Here is a 26,101-nt window from a genome sequence, read left to right on the forward strand (position 1 = left end):
CTGCAAGCCCTTATAGAGGCTTTTGCTGTTTTCCTCACAACATGAGGTGGAACTAACCAAGTGCTCAGAGTCCCCCTGGACCAGAAGGACGTGGGTGTATGAAAGTCACTCCAAAGGGCTGTAGTCAGCACTGAAAATTTATAGCAACCCTGAGGATATTCTGAACTACTCTGGGGACTGGTAACACCAACGTCAGGACTGTGAAACTGAAGTTATCTTTCCTGCAGTTTTTCCTTGATGGGGCACAGAAAGCAGCCATTCCAAGCAGGAGCCATGCTGGCACAGCGGTGCAGTGCGCCGTGTCAGCTGGACAGTGCTCAGAATGGAAAGGCTGAGCATTGGTCTCTTCCGTTAGACATTTTGCTTTCACTTTGTAAATGAACTCTTTTCTGCCCCTGCCATGTCAGTGTGTTTGAGTCAGTCCTGGGGCAGCCTCAGATGCAGCTGCAGTTGTTTTTCACCCGTGGTCACAGATCACAGGATCACAGAACAGGTTGGGTTGAAGGGACTGCTGGAGGCTGCCGGTCCCACTGTGTGACGGTGGTAGCTGAGCTGAGTCTTGGTGAAATGATTGCTGTGTCCAGGAGCAGTGCTGTACTGGGCTGGCATGGAGCCTGATGGAGCAGGGAAGCAGATCGGTGTCTTGCAAGGAGGTGTTGACTGCTGCCCTGTTTCTGGAGTGTTCATGCTGACAAGCTACTTTCTTTTTTGAGTTTCCACCTCCACTGCTTGCTCTACATTTTCTCCCACTGGAACTTGGTCCCCAAATCTGTGCCAGCTTCCATATTGAGAATCAAATCCACAGCTTGCTGGTCACCTGCACTTGCCAGAAAGGAGAGTGATAAAGAAAAAGTAATACAGACATCTGGCTTTATGAGTGATGCATTTATTTATAAGTTTGTATAAATTCTGAATTTTGAGAAGACTGTAGTTGGATATGGAGGAGGAATCACAGAATGCAAGTATTACTTCTCTTGCTTAGTATTAGAAGTGATCCAAAACCCACTGATTTCTGCTGTTGGTGCAAACCAGGTTTGGGGTGGAATGTGCAGAAGTGGCGTGTAGGTGACTCACTTCAGCCTCTTTCTTCGTTCAATGATGCCCATTTTGTTGTGGGATTGTCTGCTGTGGCGTTTTCCCACGGTGCACCCATTTCTCAAAGGACACATTGGTTTGAATTTGCTCGGTTTCTTTGCACTTTTGCTTTTCCTTCAAACACTGCATGGGGGTGCTGATGTCAGTTGTGCCTGTCCTGGTCACTTGACCCCATTTGACTTTCTAGGCAGATGGTTGGCTCTACCTGTAGACACTCTGGGTCTGAACAAACAGCACCATGGAGCTGTGGGTTTGGGAATCCACACAACTGCTAAGCTGGGGCAAGGAGTGCTGTTCAGTTTCTAATGACTAACATTTTGCATGAGCTAGTGTGCTGTTTCTTTTGTGTATGAAGCTCGTAAACAGCTAACAGATTGGCTTTCCCTCTCTCTCTGTTTCTCTGTTTAGCAGGAAGGAGCGTCCTAACTCTCTGAATGACGATTATGATTTTCAGCATTATTCAGTCCCGCCTTTAGGTTTTCATTGTCTTGAAGCAGTGCTTTGATGTGCTGACTTTTTTGTGAGGAAACATCAACAATACTTCTGCATACTTCCCAAATCCTTTCAAGACTATAGTTAAAGGAGAGGTCCTGCACAAGATCTGAGATGGAAGAAGTCTGTGACTGAATGCATGCAGAACTAATTTGAGATGTCCCTGTCTCATCTTTTTCAGAGTCTGAGGAATCCTTTACACTGACAAAGTCAGTACCGATGGCGTGAAACTCTAAGTGACATTTGTATAATTCATCTAATTTGGTCCGCATTTCTTTTACTTGTGACACTTTATCAATTATATATTCTTTGGCAACTTCTATGTTGTTAGTTAGTTGGGCATTTTTGTTTTCAAGTGTCATATTTATAGATTTCTGTTCATCCAGTTCAGAAGCAATTTCCCGATAGTCAGCTTGACCCTGCAGAATTTGTTCACGGAGAGCATCAGCTGTTTCTTCAGAAAAAGAAAGCTCAATACGCAGGCTTGTTACCTGCTTACTGAAATCTTCTTTTTTATTTTTTTCTCTTCTGCATTGTTCTTCAAGCACAGCTAAATGATGTTCCAAGATTTCAGTTCTTTCCCTCAGTGCTAGTACTTCCTTTCGGTACGCGGAGCACTTTTGCTTCATGCGTTCAATTTTCTTTTGCTCTACAGTGTTCTTTTTCTTTCTCTCATTTACAACTACTGTAAAACAAACAAACAAACAAACAAAAAAAAGGGAAAAGGAATGTAGCTCAGATTGATTAAAATCATTATTACATAGCAGTTCACAACACCAAGTAGCAACTTCTAAGTGAAAAACTGTCATAATATGCAAGCCATGCCCTCACATCACATAGTATTTGATACTAGTGAAGGAATTAAAGTTCTCTGAACACGTAATCAGGTGCCTCAGATTTCTATACAGAATTAACAGCAAAAGGTTTTCAGTCTGGAAGAACACTTTTACCATGGCACTACTCAAACCTTCCACTCCACACCAGTAGAAAATCTAATTAGATTTAAGAAACATGGGAACGAGATAGATAATTCACAGCTATATTCTTTCTATCTTCCGTGCTTCAGCAATCCCTATAAGGCAGCCAGGAATCACTCCATCTACATCTAAATGGTAGATAAACAGTTCTCTAAGAAATTTCATTCCAACTCACAGTCCTCTTACTTTCAAAAGAAAGATAAAACCCTGGACAAGTTGATCACTTAAGTGTTGATATCTGTCTCTCTTATTCAGTTGATCTCTAAACAAAATATGAGGATTCCTACTTCTGTCCACACTTACTCTTTTGCATATAAAGTTCATTCATAAAGTTGTACAAATTTGCAGATTCAAGTTTCCATAAATATTCCATTAGCTTGGGGCTGTTTTTTTCTTTAACTGGTGAGCAATTAGCTAAAATCACATGCATTTTCTTTCTATCAAAAGCGACTTCTGCTGTAGCGCCCACGTGCAGCCTGCATTACATACAGATTCACATGTACTGCATGGAAACAGCCTCTTAACTCATCTAAGGAGTTTTATATACAGCCCTCAACTGATTTAAAAGTCATACTGAAGAAACAGCAGTGGCGTATTCCACCCCAAACCAGGTTTTGGGTTTTGACTGCTGCTCCCAGCAACACTAGTGAGGGGAATATGATTTATAAGTAATCTAAACACTTTATGCTGAAAACAACAAGCAAGCACTAAAGCAAGATAAATAAGACTAGGGAGAAGATGTGTAATGTTCAGTCTAGAAGCTCCTTACACAGGAAGTAGGGAAAAAGCATTATTACAGAGCATAGGAAACAAGACCTAAAAGCTCAGAGAATGGTGTAAATACCCTGAACTTGAAGCTGAGATAACCTAGCATCTCCTAAAACACTTTGGCTCGTGCTACTTATATAACTAATTCTACAAAAGAACCAGCACAACATACCTGTGCTCATTGTTCTACTGTGTATATTTAACATAGCTAAAGAATATATATTAAGCAGTTTTTGAAATTGGATGCTATTAATACTCACAAATAGAAGAAAATTTTAACATGATTGAATACTCAGTACTTCTTAACAGAAAACTTCATGATGGCATTGTGACTATCAGCTACCCATTTTAATTCCTATGTGGAGCATTGCTGTCATTAATTTTTAAATGAGAGCTTTGGTCATATGATTAGAACAAACCCACTACTATTTGGAGTATGGAGGAGTCCACATCCCTCCCTCAGTCTCTGGTAAGATGCTTATATGTGATGCCATTCAGTGGTCACATTAGGATTCAATATTTATGCCAAATAAAGGCAGCAGGGACAAATCATCCAAGAACAGTATCTCATCCAAAGAAGGCCTTGACTTTCTCCCTTGCACATATTTTGCAAGAGGAATACAAGAAAGGAAGGGACTACAGCTAAGTTTTAGATTTTCCCTTCTACATTGTATATGCCTTCCGTAATTCTAGGAACACTGATGCTCAGCTGTGCCCAGAAGTGAAGTTAAATGCATCAGAGCTTTGAAGAGTGAGCAAAGCCTCAAAATGGTGGTAAGGTAACACTTTGCTATAGAAAGGGAAAGGGAAACTTCACAGAAACCAAGACAAAGGGTAACTGTACATTTAAAAGTGCAGGGAAAGGGGGAATTGCAGACACTTAGTCAAAATAAAGCCAGAGAAGAGGGCAATAAAGATATCCGGAGACCTCTGACTAGAAGGATTAGATCCCCCCCCCGGGCAAGATGATGCCGACATGGGAGAACAATAACAGCAGATAACACCAAGAAGAAAACAGAAGAAGAATTTCACCCCAAAACATCGGCAAGGGTCGCGGGGAATGGGGTCAGGGGGAATGAGGGAATGGGGTCGCGGGGAACGGGGCCATAGGGAATGTAATGAATATGTAATCAAACTGAGGAGGAGACTATTGATTATGTATTAGCTTAACCTATATCTGTAACACACTTTTCTCTTTACGGTGTGCAAGTTTGGAGGAGCTATCCCCCTTGCACCCGGCGCTGCGCAACGCTGGAATAAACATACCTGCTTTATAACCCATCTCTGGATTATAGAGTTTGATTCCGCAAGTCAGCTTATCCAAACCATTTTGCTCAAATATTGCCCATGAGCGAGCAATTAGCAGGTCATCAACAATTTTGATAGTTGCATCAGGAAAAACAAAACAAACAAACAAAAAAAAGCACTTGAACAGCTGATGCTACTCAGAAGATCAGCAACAGCAGTTGAAACAATCCTAAAGAAACTGCTTTAAAACTATTACCAAATCTGCAAGTGCATCAACAGATGAGGAAAAAGCAGCAAAAAGGAAAAAAATAGTGCAAAAAACTTTTATTCTTAAGCATTCAAAAATGAACAGCATAGGACCTTCTGAAAAAGGGATATTTACATAACAGTTACTTCTATTTACAGTTTAACATAGTGGCTTTTCTCCTTATACCATAAGGTACGCGCTTCACAGCCTTTTGCTTCCGATTCGGAATAGGAAGCAATTTATTGTTTTGGAAGACACCCTGTTCAACGATGGAAGAAACTGTACCTTTCTTTGGAGGTGGCTCTTCCACAGTAGGCTTATCCTCATCAGTACTGCGCTTTCTTCCCACTTCCAACTCAGTTTTCTCTTGTTTCAGTGCTTTAACTGAAAGCACTGAAAATTGGCTGCTTTCAGTTCCTTTATTAGTGTTCTCTTCTGCCGGTTCTGCTTTAATGGTAGTTAAATGGTAGGTAGTCTTTTCCTGTATTGATATAAGATCAGTTACATTGAAGCTTAACAAAAGGAGCACTTAAGTCTCAGTAATCTTCTGTAGGCAAATATTTACACAAAACCATACAGCTAAAATATTTACCCGGTGACTCTATAGACATCAGTTACAAATCTCAATAGAAGACAGAACAAGTACACCTTCAGATAATGACAAGTGCAATACTCGGTAGAGTATACAAGGGAAAGCAAGAGCCTAGCAGGTTACAAAGTAAAAGACTTGCACACAATCAAGAGTTTAGCAGTTTATCAAAGAATTTCCTGTTTCCAAGAAGTCAACAAAATTACAAACATGGTCAAAGAGCAAATGGTCAGCTCTCATACAAGTTCATCACATCACACTTCTGCTAAGCTGCTAAAATCACTTTCATCGTGACAGATATAATCCAACCTTAAAGCTTACTCAGCTCTGTCACGCATATTTTAGATTGTGTCCTTGACCACAAGTGAAGCTTCCTTACTTACAAGATGACGATTGTTAAGCCATGCTGGCACTGCCAAGGACTGATTATTCATCTTTAGTAGCTTATGAAAAGAAAAGCCTCAGAAGTGTTCAGGCCACACAATCTCACAGATAGAGTTGGAGCCTTGTTCTTGGAAGAAGTAATAGGTGAGGACATGACTACTCATCACAGTCAGCTTTAATACCATGGAAATACTAAGTTGCAGTGATGCAGACAGTCAAAGACTAAGAAGGGTCAAGTTGCTAAGCTTACAAGGTTAGAGATCTGAGTGACAGAATTAACTATAAATGTTTTCAGAGCTACTTCAGGCTACCAAACATCAAAAAATGAACAAAAACCACCAGAAATGGTATGCACACATACTTAATCAAGCTAGTCTTCACATATTCAGTAGCTGGCAGTACATTAGTCAGGATAAAGTTTTATGGACTGCATAGAACGTGGAGATATCCTGACCATTCCTACTCGTACTTCCAACTCTACTCAACATACTTTTACTGTTGCTCTTCCTCTGATGTAGGAGTGTGAGGCAGGAGTTAGTGGAACACACTGATATTTTTGTTGTTTGTGTTAACAACAACTACCTTCAGATAAATTTGAATTGTTTACAATTTCAAGCGAGTACCAGCTACATACAGAAAATCACTTTTCCAAAAATGTGTTGATTACAAGCATAGAATTAGTGTTTTTCTTTTTTTGTATAAGGATACGGAGATGTGTAAAACTCACATAATCTTTTACTTTTTCTTCTAAATGAGATTTTAAGTCTTGTAGCTCTGTCATAATGTCATCTTTCTGCACCACGATGTCCATTAGCTCTCGAATCCTTTCATTTTGTGTATTCATTTTCTTGGAAATAAAAAATAAAAAAAAATCAGTCATCAGTTTCTAATGTAGTGTTAAGTAGCTGAATTACACAATGCATTAAAGGCAAATTCAGTTAATCTAAGCTCGGTAAGAAATCTATTAATGGAGCCTACTGGAATAGCATTTTAAGCTACCACAAGTTGGTATTAAAACAATTTTACACAACATCTTCTTGATAAAGTTACCTCAGTTGCTTCTTTAAGTTGCTCAACAGACTCATCCAATTTAATCACCTGCATTTCAAAGTCTGTAACACACAGAAAAGGTTGTATTACATAAGTAGCCAATAGATAGTTTATTAAGTAATCAGTTTTTCCAGATATTCTAACGTTTAGGTAGCTTTTGAACAGATTAATTAATTTGCATGTGGTCTTCACTTATTGGGAGTGATTCAAAAGTTTTCTATATTTCTTGGAACGAAAACATTGCATCAACAAGACATAAAGAAGAGTAGAGATTACAATATAAAAGTAAAAATCAAGATATAGACATTTAACCCCATACTTACGAAAGCGTAAAGCTGCTCGTTGCAGTTTAAAGGAGAGGGGGAAAAAAGAAAAGAAATAACCAAAAACCGTGGAATTGCTGAACCTGAATATACACAAGGAACAAACTATCACTTATCTACAGGCTATGGTTCCAAAGGTAGAACATCTCCTCTAATTCCTACTCAAACTGGTTATTTCTCTTTTAGATTAATGAACTATTTCTGTCTTCTACCTTTCACATCGCATAACTCACCTTTGTTCTTCTGCATCAGCTCTTCTTCAGTTTTAAGTAGTTTGGTGTTTCTCTCTGTTAGCTCTTCTTTGGTCTCCATCAGTTCAAAGTTAGTTTTCTCCAGCTGCTTTTCAAACCAGCCAGTATCTTCCTTCGGGTCCCCCAGGGATACAATGGAACTATGTGCTGCCTCAGCTTGCTCTTTAATTTCCATGACATCATAATGCACAGAATCAAGAATGCCCTCAGGATCAACACAGGTGTCAGGCACTATGCTATGTTCTCCACCCTGAAACGTAATTTATAATCAGTTAAAACTGGTGAATAGCTGACTACATAATAGCTGTTATTTCTACAGATGGTCTGGATAGCCACTATGAAGACAGCCATACAAGAAGTTTTTAATTTCAGCTTCAAAACCCACCTCACAAATTTACATACAACATGACAGTGATTCGTATGGGGGGAAGATAAGTGGCATTCTAGTAGTAACAGCTAATATATTTTATAGTATTTGATGACCACACTCCCCCTTTTTTTTTTTTTTTTTTTTTTTTTAAATATTACCCCAGATTGATCTCCTTCAAATTTAACGTACAAGTTCGGACTCCCCTTTTCTTTGTATACAGCGTAAATTTTCATTTTGTGTTGCAGAAACAAGGAAAACGCCCAAATTCCCAAAGCTTTCTGAAACTGTTCTTAAGGCTCAGCAACTATTCTAGCTAGATGAAGAATAGATGTATCTTGCTCATCATACAGCAACACAGCATGCACTTCTTTGTAAACAGCCTTGTGTTTCTACAAGATGTGCCCATAACATTTAAATAGTAAAAAGGAAAATATTTAAGAAAAAAAAAAGAAAAATACCAGGGTGTCATGGTTTAATAATTTCGTAATTTTGCTATCAGTATTCCACATCATAACGTCATATAAAGCATGAATACTTTTACTGCTCCCGAACACTTGCAGTATATTGTTGATATTGTCGTGTGGGGCCATACAGCAGCAGAGATTTTCAAGAAAAGAAAACAGATAATCCAAATTCTTTTGCAAGCTGGTTTTGCCATTAAGCGCAGCAAGGTGAAGGGGTCTGCGCAGGAAATCCAGTTCTTAGGTGTAAAATGGCAAGATGGGCATCGACACATCCCAGCAGATGTGACTGACAAAATCACTGCTATGTCTCCGCCCACCAACAAGACAGAGACCCAATATTTTCTGGGAGTAGTGGGCTTTTGGAGAATGCATGTCCCAAACTACAGCCACATAGTGAGCCCCCTCTATCAGGTAACACGGAAGAAGAATAATTTCTCATGGGGTCCTGAGCAGCAGCAGGCTTTTGAGCAGAGAAAACAAGAGATAGCCCGTGCCGTGGCCTTGGGGCCAGTACGGACGGGACAGGATGTAAAGAACATCCTCTACACTGCTGCTGGAGAGAAAGGTCCCACTTGGAGTTTGTGGCAAAGAGCTTTAGGAGAAACCCAAGGCCAACCCCCGGGACTTTGGAGTCGAGCATATAAAGGGTCAGAGGAGTGCTACACTCCAACTGAGAAGGAGATCTTAGCCGTGTATGAGGGGGTTTGGGCTGCTTCTGAAGTAGTTGGGACAGAGGTTCAGCTCCTTCTAGCACCTCGCTTGCCTGCGGCCCCCCTGTCACGGACACAGGTAGATTTTTGTCTAAACCGTGACAACTACCCAGAATGCAGCATAAGGGAATTTTTGCCTAGAACTCTGGAGGACTATTTGTAACTCAGAAAGGTCAGAGATAGAAAGTTCACACTGATTTCTGGGTCACCAGCCTCACCGTACATCAGCATTTTTGGTTTTTAAATGATACATAAAGTTCTCAATAGCACTGCTCTAGTCGGTAGTTCTTTCCCTTTCTGTGCAGCTTGCTCTGTGCATGGCTTGTGAACTGCTATTCAGGCCAGACAGCTGCAGCCCCAAAGACCTGCCATAAATGTACTAATTCTACCAGGATAATGTCTTGATAATATGACGAAGGATGCGGCTTTCTCGCTCTGACATGTAAAAAGTGCACTTCCACTTTCTTCAATTTTCACATCTGAAAGTTCCTTGATAAAGTAATTAGGTTTTTCTGGAAGGAAAAAAAAAAGGATGAGGGTGTAGGACAAAGGGATTTGTTACCCCAACAAGTCCCAAGCATACAGAGGTGTCCTGAATCTCCTTTGCCCTCATTTCAGAATATCACATAGAGATGCAAAGAGTCTAAGAAGACCACAGAGTCCACCCATTTACATAGGTTTGATAATTCCAGTAGATATCTGGAAAGTTCAATACCATTATACATGCGCTGGTAGGATCTCATCTGATAAACTGCATATAGTTTGGATTACACATATTCAATATAGACTAATTCAGATTGCCATCTTTTCTTGGCTCACTAACACCCAAGATCATAGAATCATAGAATGATCACAGAATCATAGAGTGGCCTGAGTAGAAAAGGACCTCAAAGATCATCTAGTTTCAAACCCCCTCCAAGGGGTCACCAACCACCAGACCAGGCTGCCCAGATCCACATCACACTGGAGAATCATTCAGTTTCCAGATTATTTTAAGGAAAAGATTTTAATCCATCATATTTTCTGAAAACTAAGAATTGATCCCGCTCAAGGAAACAGAAGAGAAAAACATCACCCACAGGCTGCAGATATTTACCTCGACTTCTCTACATGCCATCCCCAGTGTGCTTTTCAACTCACCTTGCACAGTGACCCTGGCTTTTGTTATGGAGTCCTCTGTCTCACAGGGGTACTCCCCACTGTCCTTGGCAGTAGAGTCATGGATGATCAGAATGGCCCCACTTCCCTCCTGCTGCAAGTCGTACTTCTGGCTTTTTCTGATTGCTTTGCCATCCTTGTACCACCTGATGTTCAAATCCGGTTTTGACAGCTCACAGCTCAGGCTGATGTCCTGCCCTGCTGCTGCTGTCTTATCCTCCAGCTGTTTTGAAACCTCAGTAGGTTTTCCTGGAAGAAAACATTGCTTTTTGAGTAACATACACTTAGGGTAGGATGCCTTTCTCAAAATACACGCATCTACATGCTGGAGATAAGTTAGAGAGGCACTTGCAACAGACGCCATCCTACAGCCAGCAGTAATCTGCAAAGTACAGACAATAGAATTCCAGGCAGCATTTATTTTCTCTTAAATCTACCCAATTGAGGATGATGAACCATGTCTGAAAACTGCCTCTCTCTTCTCTCCACTCATCACACTGGGAGCCTCAGATGATGCTCTCAGATGCACATGTTCTAGATAGGAATTTGTTGTACAGCTAGATGATGTGAAGGCCATCCCTTCAGCTTATACTTAGAGGATTTTTGCTCCCTCAGTTCCCTCAACAGATCATTCCTGATTTACTGTTAATGGAACAAGCTGTAGTGAGATGACCATTGCCAACACTACCCCAGTGCTTTGGGTAGTTCTCACATTTGTGTAAAATGTTTCCTCCTTTTACTTATTTTTAAGAGAAATTCTCAGTGCTTCAAGGTTCAAGTAGAAGGTTGCTATTCACTTTAACCATATTATGAGTTAGCTCTCACGACAATCTTATCAGAAGACAGTTGAAGGAATCAGACCCCAGAATCTCTCCCATCTCATTACCTTTCACAGACAGAGAGGCTTTGGAGGTTAGACCACGGGCAGTAAAAACGACTTCCCCAGCGTCAGTAGGAGTCACACTTTTGATAATGAGAGTATATTTCCGACTCACGTTAGAAGCTTTAAATCGCCCACCACTTTCCACTCTGCTTCCAGTCAGTGTCCAGTTGAACTCATCAATGCTTTCATGGGAGAGAATGCATTCAAAAGTACAATCTTCTCCCTCCTGGATTTCAGTGTTTTTCAGCCGTTTGCTAATGCCAATATTCAGCTCTGGAAGATAAGAGATAGGTTAGTATGAGGTTTATATGGAGAAAAGGCATTTGTGACATATGTGAGTAGCAGTACTGGTGTTTTAACTCAGGATTTGCAGAACATGGCTGTGTTCCTTACTGATGTATTCTCTAAGACATTCTCCACTCAGAATTACCAGAAAGCTATAAAAAAAAGAGACGTGAATCTCTTGTCTTTGCTCTGGAAGAACTACAAGGCGAGCAGCTCAGTCCATGGAGCAGAATGAAGATTCAATGAGCTACAGAGGGAAAAACCTAACAGAGAGGACAACTCTAAGATGCGGCGTGAGAAAAAGGGTTTTGCCTATGACAAGAAATTAACTGTTTCTATTAGCTCATTTGTTACCATCCTACCCCTATTGGTGTTCAAACCATTTCTCCATTTTTGGTATGTTTAGAAAGGAAATATTTCCAGGACATTCTTGATGTGTTTGGTGATTTCCATGGCAAAATGAGATACATTTACATCAAAAGCAATGGGAATTTTCCAGACATCACTGCACTAAATTGCAGTAATACACTTCTATTGTAGAAACTATTAAGGCTCAAGGGGGAATAGGTGTAAGACATAGTGACCACACTGAATGTGCTTTCAGCACTCCTTTACTTTCCACAGTACTTACCCTGAATGCCGACCTTTGACTTGGCAACATCAGTGCCAATATCACAGGTATAGAAACCTGCATCTGACATCTCGAGGTCATGGATAAGGGGACATAGGGTCTTCCCAGACTGTACCAGTTCATACTTGTTGCCAGAAGGGAGCACAACACCGTCCTTTTTCCACACTGGTTTGACCTTCTCTTTATATAGAGACTTCGCATTCCAATTTAATCACACCCCGCTCCTCACCAAAAACATCATCCAAGGACTTCATGAAGACAGCAGGGTTCTCTGCAATTAAACAGGCAAAACAGAACAACATGATACAGAAGATCAGACATTTCCAGTTGCTTTCAGATTTTTAAAGAGGGATAAATAAATCTTCACCACTACTGACGACACCAAGATAGAACCTAAAGCGGTTTCATGTCTGTTGACTGAATACGCTTTATGGAATTCTGAACTAATCAGTAGGAGAATACAGGGAACAGGAGGGACAGCCTGCATTGCTTTGGGTGGGACTGATATCATATGAAGTAACTGGGATGCAGCTCTTCTAAAGCTGGAGAGCTGGCATTGCCCTCACATGGAGCAGAGCTCATACAGCAGGCCACAGGATTAAGAGGAACACTTTTGATTTTCCTGTATTATTGACTACTCTTATCTGTCTTCTATTTCACACATCAGATTTTTATACTGGGGAAAAAACTTCCACCAAATGCAAAAGTAAGGAGAAAGAGGAAATCCTTCAAACTCTGAGCGCATAGAGTAAAAGAGCTTAATTGCAGGGGAGAGCAGATTAGAATCACAGTATCCTTAGAATTGGAAGAGACCCTTAAAGGCCATCTAGCCCAGCTCCCCTGCAATAAAAAGGGACATTCACAGCTAGATCAGGTTGCTCACAGCCTGGTCATTAGTCATCCCAGAGGCAAAACACACACTGAATAATCTCTCCCTGCAGTCATAAATCCTTAATTCCATAAATCACTGGAAGAAAGCCCATCATGACTTTGGTGGCTATCTGAGCCCCAGAGAGGTGAGCTTTAGAAGCAGGATTGCTGCACAATAGAATGAACTGGAGCTCCTTAGCATCTCTTACATCCAGGAGGGGTGTGATCAGACCCACCTATCACCTTCAGGTGCGCTTTCTGACACCCTGTCTGACTTCACTGTCACTGTGCCAGCATCCTCAGGCTTAACCTGCTTCATTGTCATTGTGCAGCAATTGCCAATGTTCTTGATGTCATTGTAATTGTTGGTGTAAAGGAGGTTGCCATTCAGGAACCATTCCACGTCCTCGTCATCATAAGACAGCTCGCAGGAGAAGACAGCAGAGCTTTCTTCTTCAATTTCCACATCCTGCAGGTGCTTCGTTACTTCTACATTGCAGGCTGTGGGGAAACAAGGTGAACTGTTACCACTGTTACTATAAATCATACTGGGATGTGGTAGAATGGTTGGACTAGATAATCTTTGTGTAATCTTCTCAGTGAAGACTATACATTTATAAAGTTAGCAGGAGAGAACGGCAGAAATCAACCTCAAGACGAGAAGTCTGAGGTGAAATAGGACATGGAAGAGGCCACCCTCCCTGCTCATACCTTCAGCTGTCAGCGTGGCCTCAGTCTCTGCAATTCCTGCCTTGCACTTGTACACACCAGCATCATCGGGCTTCAGCTTCAGAATCTTGAGCTCTGCTGAATGCTTATTCCTCTTGATCTTGTACTTCTCAGAGGGCTTGATGAGTGTGTGGCCCTTGAACCATTTCACAACCTTTGGAGAAGGCCTGAAGTCACAGGACAGGATGACAGAATGACATTCCAAAGCTGTCTTGTCCTCCAACTTCCTGGTGATTTGTATATGGTAATCTGCAAAGCAGGGGTGGAAGAGAAGAAAGGATGAGGACAATTGGAAGAAGAGGAAAGTCTCTTGCGTGTATTCCATTCCTAATAATGTGATGTTCACAATGGTTTTTTGAACCACTCCAAAGATTGTCTATAGGGAATGCCATTGACTACATTTCTATAAAGTAATACTGTATATTATCTACCAAATGCAAGGTCCAGCTCTTGTTCTGTGCTTATTAAATTGCTCCCAGTTGAGGCTTTTATTCAAATAAGAGTGAGTTGAAAATATAACAAGTACTTTAGGGTGTGAATGGAGACTCTTACGCTGGGGACAACAGCAGATAAAAAACCTGGAAGTTTCTTTCAGGTGAAATCAATGACAAACTGCATCAAATTTAGGTGCTACCAAACTTAAACTTGTCTACTTCAGAAATACAATTAATTTCACCTGATTTGACTTCTTTGGTATAGCCAAGGACAAAACCTCAGCTCTGCAGATCTGAATAGTAAGTACATCACAGCTATTCAAACAAATCTTTTACTGAGATGCAGCTGTCTCATTTAGTGTCCAACGACTTTTAAATGGAAATGGAGCAGACCCTCCAGACACACACACAATATTTCAAAGACCCCAGTGAAGGAAGGCTGTACGTTAATTAATTCTTCATCTTCATGATGTAAACCAAGCCAGGATATGTTACCTCTGACAAGCAGATTGGCTGTGGATTTTGATCTGCCAATTGAGAACTGAATGGTGCTTGTCATATCAGTGGTGGTTTTCGGTATGGTCAGCTGGTGGATGGTGCCTTCTTGCTGCATAATCAAGTTTCTGCCAGCCTGTAAGACTTCCCATGTAGATACCACTTGGGAGGTTTCACAGAAGGAATGGATATCTCGCATTCAAACTTGGCTTTTTCAGGCTCAGTCACATCCTCATCACACAGCTCCTTTATTAGACTAATGGATTTCTCTTTAAGAAGGATGGAACAAGAGAAAGCAGAGATGTAGAAGGAATGTAAAAAACCCTTACATTATCACCCTACTTACATCAGCATAACTGCACATGAACACTACACCTATCAGCTCAAAATGCCTTTAAAACATCATTAAAAAATAATATGAAGAAAGGAATGTTGTTAAGAAGTCACATGAACACTACACCTATCAGCTCAAAATGCCTTAAAACATCATTAAATAATATTCTAAAGAAAGGAATGTTGTTAAGAAGTCAGAGAATAAGACTGACAACCTGAAGAGAGTCCAGATCTTCTGATTCCCAGTCCAACATCCAAATCAAACCATGACCTTCCCATCCCAATATCAAACTCCTCGCATTACGAAATGGAATAGAGGATCAGTGAAACACAGACATTGATAATTACTTTGGTTAAATACAGCAACTTAGCTCTGAACAACAAGTTTTCACCTAGTAAAGGTCTCTGTAGCTCAAATGTAATGACTCTACTTAGGAGAAATTCATTTTCCAGGATGTTCTTGCCCTTATAATGGTAACAGTGGCAAAGCTGGGGACTGAACTCTTGAGTAGTGTGCTAACTCAAATGTCTCCCTTTTCTTTATCACACTTAACATCATATATATACCCTAATATTGCATATATTAAAAAAACAAAACAAAACCAACCCTGTGCTCTTTTCAAACAGACAGAGAAAATGAAGAAAAAGTCAAGCTATGTTTTTTATCCCTCAACGTTCAAACACAAATCTGAAGTTTAAAAGTAGAAAATCAACCTCGTAAGAAAATAATCTGTTCTACTTAGCAAAAGTAAAACCCAAAAGACTAGCTGGATATTTTGTGGGCAGAAAGGTAGGTAGGTAGGAGTTTTTATTTCTGTCAAAGGTCCTGGTGGCGTTCAACTTTTTTGACATTCTTGCAAATGATGTTAGCTGGTCCATGTCACTTGTTCCACCCTAACCTCAGTCCCAAAACAAAAGGGGAACTCCCTTCTGAACCTTCTTCACTTCATTTCAGATGTCCTTTCTGCTTCATCTCCAACCCACCCCCCACTCAGGAGAAAGATCTCCCTCTTACACCCTACCATCTTGCCGCATTCTGATGTTGTCATCAGCCTTCAGCTTGTTGTCATCTTTGTACCACTGGGTCTGAACCTCATCGTGTGAAATCTCACAGACAAAAAGATGCACTCCCATATTCATTCACTTCCACATCTTCCAGTGGTTTAACAATCTTGATATCTCCAGCTGTGAAATACTAGAGATATATTTGTCAGGGTATTTCCAGAACTGAGTGCAGCATCTTTTCCTTACACATATTTGCATAGAAAATAAGTAGGATTATGTTTTATTCTAAACCATCATCCATTCCTGAGTCATTTCTTTCTTCAACACAGTCAATGCATTATTGCCCTTGAACTTAAAGATAGACTTACTAGCTACAATGGAGCTCCCTGCAAACAGTTTTCATGGAAACCAGAATCTCATTTATTCTAAAACCTTTCAAGCAAAATTAAGTATAGAAAAACAATAGAACTGACTGAATCTTTAAGGTCATTTAGTTCCAATGCCCCTGCTATAGGCAGGGACACCTCCCTCCACACCAACTCTTCTCCTCAGGGTCAAGGCTTCTCTCAAATCATTCTCCTCTAAGCCTGTGCCTGTGCTTGGGATTGCCCTGACCCAGGTGCAGGGCCTTGTACTTGGCCACACTCAAGTTCATGAGGCTGCCAAGGGCCCACCTCTCCAGCCTGTCCAGGTCCCTCTGAGTAGCATCCCTTCCCTCTAGCACATCAACAGCACCGCTCAGCTTGGTGTCATCTGCAAACTTGCTGAGGCTGCATTTGATTCCACTCTCCATGTTGCCTACAAAAATGTTCAATAACACTGGTCCCAACAACACCCTCCACCTGGACACTGAGCTATTGACTGCAGCTCTCTGAGTGTGACCATCCAGACAGTTCCCTATCCTGCAACTGGTCCATCCATCAAAACCATTTTTCTCCAGTTTGGTGACCAGGATGTCATGCAGGACGGGATCAAATGCTCTGCACAAGTCCAAGTAGATGATGTCAGTTGCTCTCCCATTATCCACTGATGCTGTTACTCCATCATGAAAGGCCACCAAGTTTGTCAGGCATGGCTTGACCTTGATGAAGCCATATTGGTTACCACCAATCTCCTCATCTTTATTTTCCAAACTATGCCAAGGAGAACTAGACAGAACTCTACAATGTCGTGTCACTACAAACCTGTCTGAACCATTGGCTTCTCTGCATGCTCATCACTAGTCTCTCCTTAGCTTGTGTGCCCACAATGTATAGGGAATGTCAGCCACAAATCTTACCTAGGGGACATCTTTGCTTCAAAGTCCCTTGAACATCACACAATCCCTTTTAACTCTCTAGGTCTGCACTTATTTATGTCAGAATCAGACCATATTTCTGTGCTGCTATTTCCCTTTCCTTCTGAAGGGCCTGGATACAACTTGGATTAACCTCAGGAGCAGAGTTCCTGCATAAAACAGCCAGTACTGAAACAGCAACCCAGCCTGGTTGCAGACTGAGAGAGAAAATGAGAGTTCACCGCCTGTGAATAATGAGACTTCTCTTATTTCCCTGGGAAGTAATGCCCACTTTTTTACTTTGACAGAGCTCCTTCCCATCCTAGAAGGGAAAATATCAAGTCAAATCTACATTAGTCCTTCCATCTCTGCACTGGGCAAAGGCAGCCTTCAGATCTATGCTTAATTCACCCAATTCCCTAGAATTAATGGAACTGTACTTACTGGAACATATGCTGAAGCTTAAGCACAGTGCAGTGTTTTCAACATGTAGGAATGGCTATAGAACAAGCATATATTCTGGCTGACATATGAGAGCTTAATGCACTGCAGAGGACTGTTAACAAGCCCGTTTGGACATCACCTTGAATAAATGACGTTATCCCCAAGTAAGGGAAGGAACAACTGAGCACCAGGGAGGTACACAAAGGGCCAGAGCAAATTCTCACACTGTCAGGTGCAAAGAAAACTCAGATTTCACCCTAAAACCCAGTTCACAACAAGGCTACAAAATCCTGGCTGAGAATTTCTGAATGCTCACCAGTTGTTTCCAGCTCGAAGGTCATCTTCTGGCCAGCAGCATGGCAGATGTATTCTCCGGCATCTTTCTTCTCCAGCTGCTCCACAACCAGACGCCGTGTTTTGCCCACAGATTCCATTCTGAACTTTCTGGAGGAGGCAAGCAGTCTTCCATCCTTGAACAATTTTACTCCAGTTGGATCCTGTGCTACTTCACAGCTGAGGGAGGCACTTGCTGCCAGGGCAGCACTCACCTCTTTCTGCACCTGCTCCTGGTTTATAAACACAGGTTTTGGCTCTGAGGGAAGAAAAGAAAAACAGAAGGACTGAAATGAGACCATCTTGCAGGTTTGTATGTACAGGTTGGAACAGGTTTAGGTTACCACTTGTGCCCAAACTAATAGCCTTCATAGAGAATATCAGCTCTTCTGTTGAAACAAAGTGTCAAATCTAGGCAAGAAAGAACCCAGGAACTGAAGGAACCAAGGGGGTCCTTGAACACCAGTCCCATGGTTGCAAGTCACTATGCAAACATATTGAACCCAGAAGAAAATCTGTCCTGCAGGCAACCAAAACCTGAGTTCCTTTTGCTTAAGACCCACTGTGAAACATCAAAACACATAAACATGTGATAGTCAAACCACTGGCTGCCTTTTCATGACCCAGAACAGTACTCCTGGCTTCCTGAACAGACTCCTCATGGCCTCTACCATTGCCACAACTGTGACTGTCAAAGGCACAAAGGAAATCTGCTCACCAACGCAGTCCTTTGTTCTTTGTGTGTGATTTGCAGATATCTATCTTACTTTGAGCTCTGGCAATAGTCAGCTCTACCAGGTCTCTTACTGTGAGTAGCAGACTCACCTATCCAGATGCAGCCTCCAACATAAAGGCATAGTAAAAAGGCAGTGTACTACTAGGAGAAGTTCCTGCTTCTCCTGCCATGAAAGGCTGCACGTAGAACATGCACTCCAGCCTCACTGCACATACTTATCTTAGTCAAATGTTTAGGTGAACAGGAATTACAGTTTGGGATCTCAGGCACTGGAGAGATTTGAATAATATCTTGAATATTGCTTCCACTGTACATATATCAGTAATTATTATTCTACAGACAGACTGAAACAGGTCTTTGTGCCATACTAAAACCAAATACTTTCTACAAACCCAGGCAATCAAGTATAGGGGAAAAACCTCAGCACAGACTACTGCAACTGGATCACTGTATAATAGAAACTAGATTTTACTTGACTGTTCTCTGCTGTATTTCATACAACACCTGTCTTACCTGTGACACGAATCTTGAAGGTGAGTTTCTGGCCAGCAGCCTTGCAGCTGTACTCCCCTGCATCTTTCTTCTCCACCTGGCTCACCACCAGCCGACGCTGTTTGCCCTCTGACTCAGCCTTGAACTTCTTGCTCGAGGTGATCAGTTTCCCATCCTTGTACCACTTCACCTCCGTCTTCTCCTGGGCCACCTCGCAGCTCAGCGTGGCATTTTCTGTTGTTGCAGCCTTCACCTCCTTCTGCACCTTCTCCTTGTTGATAAAAGCATCTTCTGCTTCTGGAATTGAAGGCAAACGGGCACATTTAAGACATGAATCTTTTCTACACAGCCTTCCCCAAATGCCCAAATTAGTCTTTGGACTGTACCATTGAGGACAGCTTTCCCACTCACATTTCCTGACAGTGCTATGAACTGAATGCCAACATCTGAACTATATCAATTGCCAGTGAAGAACTTCCTCCCTGCCAGACCAAAACAGCTTAGATAGCCCTAAACTTGTTTTCATTTCCACCAGTATCATGTTCCAAAATCTTCAAAAATTAAAAAACACCCCTTTCCCCACTGTCCAGCAGCACACCAGCATACGCAGTCATTGAAAAGTCTGTTTCATACAAGGGGACAGGCATTAAATTGTCCAAACAAGCTGACAGTTGTAAGTTGCTTTGCCAGCAAAAGCCAGGTGAGGGGTCAAGGTTAAATTCTGTTTGTGATTAAGTCATAGTGAGGAAATGTATTTTTCTCACCTACTTATTTCTGAAAACAATTCTAATATCTCCTGAGTTTTCAGAGGCAGTAATAAAATGGTTTCCCCTATGGAATCATAGAACGGTTTGGGTATAGAAGGAAGCTTTAAAGATCATCCAGTCCAACCTCTTGCCGTGGTCAGGGACATCATTCACTAAATGAGGCTGCCCAGGGTCCCCATCCAGCCTGCCCTTGGACACTACAATGATGAGTCACCCACAACCTGCACTGGACAATCTGTTCCAGTGTATCACCACCCTCATCATAAAGAACTTTTCTCATGTCCAAACTGAGTCTACTCTCTTCACTTTTGAAACCATTGCCCCTTCTTATGTTGCTACAGACCCTGGTAAAAAGCCTTTTTCCACTTTCTTATCAGACTCTCTTCATAAATAGAACGCCTGTCTTCCTCCATTTTGGAATGAAAAGCACCAGCTTGAAGCCTTTCTATTTTTAAGCATTTCTTTTGTACCTGCTATAGAGAAGAAAACAAAAGAAAATACTGGAAAACCTTTTTAGTTGCAGGTTTCTTTAATTTAATAGAAACAACCAATGCCGCCGTCTAGCATTGTGACCAAATGCTGTCTCTGAGACTATTTAGGAAGAAGCATTTGCAGGGGTGTGCTTGTGCCCTGAAGATATCTTTAATATTCTTTAATTTCCCCTGTAATTATTGACTTCTCATTTTGCTATCATTGCATCTACTTGAGATCCCCAGGGAAATTCCCAAATTATTTCCAGCCTGTCTTAAGCTGAGGCTACCCAAGTCCTCTGTGTTCATAGCTTCAGAAGGCAAACAGGAATGTACACAAATTAAACAGAATTTAAGCACCGTCTACATCACTGAATGCTGGGGTTAAATGTGTCAAACCACTTAACTTTCCCCTCCTTCTTTGTTGGGGGGTTCAATACAGTCGAAACAATTTCTCTCATCTGTGACATGAATCTTGAAGGTGAGTTTCTGGCCAGCAGCCTCGCAGCTGTACTCCCCTGCATCTTTCTTCTCCACGTGGCTCACCACCAGCCGACGCTGTTTGCCCTCTGACTCCACCTTGAACTTCTTGCTCGAGGTGATCAGTTTCCCCTCCTTGTACCACTTCACCTCCGTCTTCTCCTGGGTCACCTCGCAGCTCAGCGTGGCATTTTCTGTTGGTGCAGCCTTCACCTCCTTCTGCACATTCTGCTTGTTGATAAAGGCATCCTCTGCTTCTGGAATTGAACTGGAAAACATTGGGTAAAATATACATTAGATATGAGCAACTTGTGACTGGAAGACATTAAAAGTTGCTTCTATGTTGTATTGGACCATTTCCTGGAGCAACTCTGCTTCACAGTGTTTATCACACATTATAATGCATCTCAGCACAGTCCATATGGTCATCACATCCCTCTGGGTAGTCTTTACTATCAGCTTGGACTCCTAATTTTCAGATTTCTTCTAATGAAGACAATGACAGATCTTCATCTGTCTGTCTTTTTGATATTGCTCCACTCTGCACTGGATATCAGCCAAGTACAGCTCAATTATGAAGACCTCAAAATCAGGAAACCATAGAAATTTAAGAGCAGAAAACCATCTTTTGACTCTACCCTTTGGTAATGATATAGCCCTTAATATGGTGAATATTTGGCCTACATTAGATTTTGTAGCTCAGTTTTATGCATAAAGCATGGTTTTGTACTCTCAGCAACCCCTGATTCTTCAGAGAACTGGCTGAGGTCATCTCCTCTTAATACCAACACATATAGAAGAAAGTGTTTAAAGCCCACCTTACCCTTTGTGTCAACAAATGGAGTTAGCATCAGAGAGATAGCAAGTGTAATTAGTTAGGCATACACACTTCAGTTAAGGTGATTCAGTTAATCACTTTGCTAAGTGGGAACGATTGATACATTGAATCTTTTATTGATTACTTTAATGACTGTTTTATCTGGTTCTCCTTTTACCAACAACTGGTTGCTGAGAGCGTTCATGCTAGTTCCTATTTGAGTCGTGGGAGAACAGATAAACCCTAAATAAATGGGCTTCCATTTCTATTCCATGGTTTGCCCTACAAAAGGCTGTAGAAGTGCAGAATATTTCTGACGCACTTACATCATGGACTTCTCTAGTGCTAGCCAGCTTCTAACAGCAGAGCAATTTTGAATAAGCTTCCTATGCTTGTTTGGGTCCCAGGAAAGATCCCAGGGTCCTGATGCTGATACCAAGACAGAGGCTCCAAGCATGAATGCAGGACTAGCAGGTGTGAGGGGGATTGACATTGCCTTTTATTTGCAGTGGAGACATGGAAGACCACTCATTCAGATCATTCATGCAAGCATATTCAGGCATACCCAGCTCAGGTGACCGGGAAGGCTCCTGCTCCCCAGCAGTCATGGCAAACCCTTCCATGACCTGTCCCCTATCTCCTTCCTCCCCGCTGTCACTCTGTGAAGCCTTCTGCTGCCATCCCTTTCCCTTCCTTCATGACTTTCTCCTCTGCATGCTGTCTGAATTCTGAGTGGCAGCAGCTGCCCAGGAGGGTAAGTTCAGCTCAAGTTGCTGTGCTGCTGACCGTTGCAGTACGTGCAATCCCAGGATTCACACCACAGCTCTACCACCAGCACTGCAGTCCACTGAAGGCGAGGGAGCAGGGCAGCAAGCCAATGCAAGAATGCAGTTGACACACTCTACATTTGATCTCCCTCCTTGTACTGACTGTAGAAGCATCATTCTCTCCGCCCATCTTAAACAGCCCCTGTTTTGACTGATGATTTTCAGAGAAGGTTCAAGTTGGATGTTAAGAAAAACTTCTTCTGAAGAGGAATGGTGATGTGGTGGCACAGCTTTGCAGGGAGGTGGTGGGGTCACCATCCCTGGAAGTGTTCAATAACCATGGAGATGTGGCACTGAGGGACGTGGGCAGTGTGCATGGTGGGATGGGTTGAGGCTGGATGTGGGGATCTTTGTGGTCTTTTCCAACCACAATGATTTGATGAAGATCAGAAGGGTTGCTTATTAGCAAGACAACAAACATGGCCTAGACCAACCAGGTGATGCAAAACTTCTCACAAATGCAATGGAGCTTTGGCCCACTTCAAATAAGGATTTCAGCATGCACCACAAATACTGAGATAATGAGATGGCAGAATCAGCCCTTTTTACTCTTGTTTTCTATAGGCTTCCAAGGTGTGCAGCACTTGTTTCTTTTAAGCAAGAAGGTCTAATCTGCGTCCCATAATGCTCAACACTGAGCACCTAACATTCAACATGTCCTTAAAATGGGATTGTTCTGTGCTACCAGTGGAACCCTGGGGTAGAGGAACCCTGAAAAGCTTTCTGAGTGCAATGGTAAGAGGAGAAATTAAGACTCAGAAAGCCATTGCACTTTGGGAGAAGCTAGTAAGATGAGGATTTCTGTAGTGAAAGAGCCAACCACTCCAAGAGTACTCATAATCCCTCCTGACTTTCACACCACATCATTTTGCAGTGAGGGCTGGACTTGCACGTCATGTTACGGTGGTACACATGAGAAACGGTAGCTAAGCAAGCACTCTCCACGTATGGCAGAGGAGGAGGTATTACATTACCCTGTGCAGCCATGAGCTCATCCGGTCTGAAAGAGAACAGAAAACCTTTGGTTTCTGAGGCAAACAGCTAATAATAGCCCTCAGCTAGCAAAATTCAAGTGTAAAAGCACTACATTTCTGGGTTTTCTCCCTACACCTCTGCAATAAGACGTGGGCTGGCTTTGGCTGCTGAGGATTAACTTGGTTGATTCCAGCTGTTGCCATAGTCTTTCTGTCAACGTTCATGTTTCATTTGCTCTGACAGATACCTCCCAAATCTACCCTTTCTGTAAACCACTATTTGCTGAAACTGCCAGTTTCCTGAGCCAAAAGCATGAGCGACACAACTCACGGAACAGATCCAAAGGCCCCAGAATCACATCCACGTGGTGTGGGAATAGTAAGAGCTGATGGTTTAGAGTCTACACCACAGGCAGCAGCAAAACTGTCTACTACAGGAGCAGAGATATATTGCACACCAGGGACTGAAGGAGCAGAATGCCCCAAGATGGAGAGAGCAAAGACTGTGACCTTTACAAGGGAACAGAACGCAAGCTATGCCCTGCAAGGACACCAGGTCTGTGTGAGCAGAAAGGCAGTAGACTCCCAGTACAGTTGCTCCTCCACATAGCTGATCAAATGCCAAACCTTGACCAGGATTAAGCTCCAATGTGTTCACTGCCATAAGAAAGAAGAGGAGAAAACAGATTCCCTGTCCTAATCAGCTCAGAATACAAGACGAGAACTGTAAAGTTAACAGAGAACAAGCTGACTTATGAGCAAAAACCTGTAGAGTGCAGCTACAAATAAAACAGAAGACAAACCCTCGTCATCAGCCAGCTCACTAATGGTCACTCCGAATGCAGCTGATGTGCCCATGGCTATCTGGAGTCTAAGTTAAAATTTACCGGATCTTGTGCAAAATATACTGACACCAGAGCAATCTCTACTGCAGCTGGAGTGAGAGATCTGTCTCTGTTCTAAACCCTCAGACTAATGAGAAACGTACAATTAGAAAGGTATCAATGGATTCATGACTGGTCATTACATTTACAGAACATGGAACGAATGGTCGTCAACATGGGATTCAACAAACCAAAGGCAAGTGCAATGCCTCTGACTAAAAGTTCTTACTTTTACCAACAACCAAACCTTCTCAGTGCAGCCACAGTAGAGATCTGTAACTACTACTGTTGAAATATCAACTGGCAGAGCAGTGTTGCACATTGTACAAATCACAGTTGGACATCCATGGACAGCTGATGATAAAAGTAGTCCTAGGGGAAGAGCTGGATGAAACACTGTTAAAAACAAATAATCATTTTAGCTGCATGTTTGTAAGCATTTATTTTCATCCTCCCCAAAACAGTTTCATGTCAGAATAAAGAGGACACGTTCACACAGACGTTTCCACAGCCAGACTATGGAATAATCAAAGAATATCAACCAAAATGTGTTTCCTACCAGTTACATGAATCTTGAAGGTGAGTTTCTGGCCAGCAGCCTCGCAGCTGTACTCCCCTGCATCTTTCTTCTCCACTTGGCTCACCACCAGCCGACGCTGTTTGCCCTCTGACTCAGCCTTGAACTTCTTGCTCGAGGTGATCAGTTTCCCCTCCTTGTACCACTTCACCTCCGTCTTCTCCTGGGCCACCTCGCAGCTCAGCGTGGCATTTTGAGTCAGTACAGCCTTCACCTCCTTTTGTACCTTGTCCTTGTTTGTAAACACGTCTTCTTTCTCTGCAGGGACATCACAACAGTCACACCGTTTTGCTGTAGTCTGCTGCAGAGCTAACTCCAGTTCCCCGTTTTCACTATACTTGCCCTTCACATTGAGCATTGTGATGCCTCATTAAGACAGGAAAATACTTTCCCCTCTATCTTCCTTTGGGAAATAATAGGCATATCACTTCATATCATATCATATCCTATCATATCACATCATATCATATCATATATCTAAACATTTCGCAGTCTGATAGCAGATTTGGACATGAGATTTAGAACACCTGCATGCACTGCTGAACCTCCTCCCTTCTCTTTTTTTCTTCTGATGTCTCTCTACATTTCCAGTAAATCGGAAGGGAACGGCCCTCTAGAACAGGTTGCCCAAGGAGACTGTGGATGCTCCATCCCTGCAGGCATTCAAGGCCAGGCTGGATGTGGTTCTGGGAGCCTGGGCTGCTGCTTGGCAACCCTGCACATAGGAAGAAGGGGGTTGGAACTGGATGAGCACCGTGGGCCTTTGCAACCCAGGCCATTTATGAGTCTGATTAGTGGCATTTTCCACCTCATTGTGTCCTTCCAATTTTGTAACCAGATCTCTTCAAACACCTCCCCTTTTCTCACTCCTTGCATGCCTGGTGTGCGCTTGCACTGTAACCCTGCAGACACCAGCTGACTACAAGAGCTGCACAAGTTACCCTCCTTGCCTATGGTTTGTTGCAGTAATTCATTCCTGGATGGAAAAGCACATGTAGAAAAGTGTTGCTATGACACTAGATGACAAAGAAAGTCCTATAGCCAAAGTGTTTTGCATCAGAGAGGCATTCAGTTGATCCTCCAAATGCAAGACACACAAAATGAAGCGTTCCTTTATCTCTGGGTTTCCAAGCATTTTCTCACCTCTGACTTTCACTTGGAATGTTGCTTTGTCATCTTTTGTTTCACAGCTGTAGCTCCCTTGGTCTTTCAGGGTCACATTTTTGACCATGA

The 26,101-nt window shown here is 42.2% G+C and overlaps 2 protein-coding genes across 3 annotated transcripts; both read right to left on the minus strand.

Annotated features, from left to right (window-relative positions):
• Window positions 1–870: 870 nt before the first annotated feature.
• LOC146759810 (kinesin-like protein KIF20B) lies at window positions 871–9,466 on the minus strand. Of its 2 annotated transcripts, none has more exons than XM_085509681.1 (6): window positions 9,358–9,466; window positions 7,407–7,674; window positions 6,851–6,912; window positions 6,528–6,647; window positions 5,113–5,308; window positions 871–2,269 (listed from the first exon to the last, which is right to left on the minus strand). In XM_085509681.1, the coding sequence occupies exons 2-6, from the start codon at window positions 7,597–7,599 to the stop codon at window positions 1,518–1,520; spliced, it is 1,323 nt and encodes a 440-aa protein (XP_085365807.1). In that variant the 5' UTR covers window positions 7,600–7,674; window positions 9,358–9,466; the 3' UTR covers window positions 871–1,517. The 2 variants fall into 2 exon arrangements, with proteins under 2 accessions (XP_085365807.1, XP_085365806.1); XM_085509680.1 differs by having other exon boundaries at window positions 871–2,272.
• Window positions 9,467–11,656: 2,190 nt separating this feature from the next.
• LOC146759811 (obscurin-like) lies at window positions 11,657–13,849 on the minus strand. The gene is made up of 3 exons (XM_085509885.1): window positions 13,507–13,849; window positions 13,032–13,296; window positions 11,657–12,196 (listed from the first exon to the last, which is right to left on the minus strand). The coding sequence occupies exons 1-3, from the start codon at window positions 13,847–13,849 to the stop codon at window positions 12,163–12,165; spliced, it is 642 nt and encodes a 213-aa protein (XP_085366011.1). The 3' UTR covers window positions 11,657–12,162.
• Between the last annotated feature and the right edge of the window lie 12,252 nt (window positions 13,850–26,101).

This window comes from Coturnix japonica, chromosome 9 (genome assembly GCF_054131305.1).
Source record: "Coturnix japonica strain WE chromosome 9, WE-NBRP24, whole genome shotgun sequence".
NCBI lineage: Eukaryota > Metazoa > Chordata > Aves > Galliformes > Phasianidae > Coturnix > Coturnix japonica.

Bases quoted from the DNA above. Each gene is read 5' to 3' on its own strand.
- LOC146759810 (XM_085509680.1), bottom strand. From the start codon at position 7,599: ATGGAAATTAAAGAGCAAGCTGAGGCAGCACATAGTTCCATTGTATCC. The intron at 6,913-7,406 runs GTGAGTTATGCG...TGTGTGTTACAG, and splicing joins GCTGATGCAGAAGAACAAAG to ACTTTGAAATGCAGGTGATT. The intron at 6,648-6,850 runs GTAACTTTATCA...TTTATTTCCAAG, and splicing joins AACTTAAAGAAGCAACTGAG to AAAATGAATACACAAAATGA.
- LOC146759811 (XM_085509885.1), bottom strand. From the start codon at position 13,849: ATGGAATACACGCAAGAGACTTTCCTCTTCTTCCAATTGTCCTCATCC. The intron at 13,297-13,506 runs GTATGAGCAGGG...GTTTCCCCACAG, and splicing joins GGCCACGCTGACAGCTGAAG to CCTGCAATGTAGAAGTAACG. The intron at 12,197-13,031 runs GTGGGTCTGATC...GTTTAATTGCAG, and splicing joins AGCGCACCTGAAGGTGATAG to AGAACCCTGCTGTCTTCATG.